The sequence below is a fragment of the Puntigrus tetrazona genome, chromosome 20 (genome assembly GCF_018831695.1).
Source record: "Puntigrus tetrazona isolate hp1 chromosome 20, ASM1883169v1, whole genome shotgun sequence".
NCBI lineage: Eukaryota > Metazoa > Chordata > Actinopteri > Cypriniformes > Cyprinidae > Puntigrus > Puntigrus tetrazona.
This window is the reverse complement of record NC_056718.1, coordinates 9,983,649-9,986,122: the sequence shown is the minus strand read 5'-3', so window position 1 is coordinate 9,986,122 and position 2,474 is coordinate 9,983,649. Positions and strand designations below refer to the sequence as shown.

Sequence of the window (2,474 nt, the reverse complement as noted above, 5' to 3'; positions counted from 1 at the left end):
TATAACTGCACCGCTATCACAAGTCGCCTCATTTCTCAACTCCTGTATAATAATGAACACATCTCACTGAGTCAATGGTGTGACGGCGTTTCTTTCTCGTGATTGGCTGAGCAGATGGCACGCACCCACTGGCGTCATCTGATTTGACGCACCACCCTCCAATCGTCGCGCGCCGGGGGCGGTGCTTAGTCGACCTGGGCAAGTTCCTAAACTGCATCCGAAAACACAGATGACAAATTACGGCTGACCGAGTCTGGAAGCTGCGCGCGAAAGGAGTCCGAGAAATCGCATTAAATAACAGTTCGTCAGACCGCGCCGATGCGTGCGGTTTTATGTTCGTCCGCCAGCGAATACAAACGAAAATCATTTGTTAAATCCAAAGCCAGCAGCAAGCTCCATGCGTTTTTACATTTTTTAGATTCGTGACTTTAAAAAGCTGCCGGAATGGATCCGTTGTTATATCTGGGCGGGCTAGTTGTCTTGTTTTTGGTGTGGATTAAGGTGAAGGGCTTGGAGTACGTGATAGTACACCAGAGATGGGTCTTCGTTTGCCTTTTTCTGCTCCCTTTATCCGTCGTCTTTGATGTGTACTATTACCTGCGCGCGTGGATCATCTTCAAGATGTGCTCAGCGCCCAAGCAGCACGACCAGAGAGTCAGAGATATCCAGAGACAGGTATCTGCAAACCTTCCGGCAGAATACTCTCACGTCTTACAGAGTCTTACACTTTCGTGTATAGCTTCATGTATTGCCAAAGTCTCTTTCATATCTGCAATGCGTTATGGACACAAATTAGAAATATATGTAGAAACAATATGCATGAAAACTATGAAAAGTGCAAACGGTAGATCTATTAAGGTAGGCGGTGTCTCTTTAAAGAAATTCAGATTTTAATAAATGATTTAAAAAAAGTAGCTGGCAGCCTCTCTTGAAGTTATGAGTGGTGATAATAGGGGCGTGGCGAAACGTTACTGACACGCCCCCTATTATTCGACACATCATGACAGGTGCACACGTGTAGTTATTGTAACTTTATTGTGGTTTTTGCGGAATCAATAATAAAAGATGTGACGTTTAAGCTTGATGAGACTCATACTTGTATGACCACTTCGATTTTTCAGGTGCGAGAATGGAAAAAAGAGGGAGGGAAGAAACACATGTGCACAGGTCGTCCGGGATGGCTGACTGTATCTCTCAGGGTCGGAAAATACAAGAAGACGCACAAGAACATCATGATTAACATGATGGACATTCTGGAGGTGGACACAAAACGGCAGGTGGCTGTTGCCAGATGTTATTTTTGGACAGTAAAATTGTTTGCGCTTCTTCTCTTTAAAGTTAAAGGAATACTTTGGGCAAAAATAAATAAATATTTGCTAAAAATTCACTCACACTCAGGCCGTCAAAGGTATTTGTTTCTGAACAGATTTGGAGAAATTCAGCATTAACATCACCGGTTCACCAAAGGATACAAACAAATGGATCCCCTGCAGTGAATGGGTGCCGTCAGAATGAAGGTCCAGACAGCTGCACAGTAATCCGAAAGTAATGCATAACTCCAGGCCATCAATTAATGGCGCATATTTGTAATAAACAAAACCATCATTAAGTCCTTTTAACATTTAACTGTTTAAGATCAATAATAACTGTCCAAATAGAACTGTTTTGGTCATTTTCCATTTGCAAACGGTACATATTTAGATTGAATTGCTCTATCCCTCAGTATTAGGGATAGAGAAAGAAATGTTTAGAAGTTAAATATATCTTAATGACTTTTATTATTATTATTATTACTATTATTTATTATATGAACGTGCAGCTTTATTTTACACTAGATTGACTGTCGATTACTTGTGGATATTGTAATGTTTTTATCAGCTGTTTGGACTCTTATTCTGGCGGCACCCATTCACTGCAGGGGATCCATTTGTTTGCAAGTGATATAATGCAATTTTTCTCCATGGCCTGAATAAAAGTAAAATTTCAGTTTGGGGTAAACTATTCGGAAGGACGTGGCTTTCATTGGCAAGTTAAAACGTATCTAGCAGCAGTAGCAGATCTATTCTGCAGAGACCAAATACATGAACTTTATCATATCCGTCACCATGCTAAAATGTTCAGAGAGGTGTCACGATTGAAATAATTCGTCATATGTGATTATTAGTGTTAATGCAGTGTGAAGTGAGGAAATGTACAACTGTCAAAAATGTTGACTTATTCCAGGTGGTGCGTGTGGAGCCCTTAGCTAACATGGGTCAGGTGACCGCTCTGCTCAACTCTATTGGCTGGACGCTGCCTGTGTTGCCTGAACTTGATGACCTCACAGTTGGTAGGTTTTATGAAAGATATCAACAAATATTGAATTATTCCTGCATCATTTACTGGATGTTTCAGGAAGCTCTTCCTGAACTTACTATTTCATTTATTGTCAAATGTTCAGGTGTGGATTCATTCTATGGATTTCTGCCTAATTT

At 40.8% G+C, this 2,474-nt stretch overlaps 1 protein-coding gene across 1 annotated transcript in view; it reads left to right on the top strand.

The window, feature by feature from the left end:
- Positions 1–218: 218 nt before the first annotated feature.
- Positions 219–2,474, top strand: part of LOC122325472 (delta(24)-sterol reductase-like) — a 2,383-nt gene continuing 127 nt past the window's right edge. Inside the window, exons 1-3 of the mRNA XM_043220519.1 lie at positions 219–675; positions 1,122–1,277; positions 2,224–2,440. Of these exons, the coding sequence (XP_043076454.1) occupies positions 445–675; positions 1,122–1,277; positions 2,224–2,440 (604 nt within the window). The 5' untranslated portion in view covers positions 219–444. The remainder of the gene's footprint in view (positions 676–1,121; positions 1,278–2,223; positions 2,441–2,474) is intronic.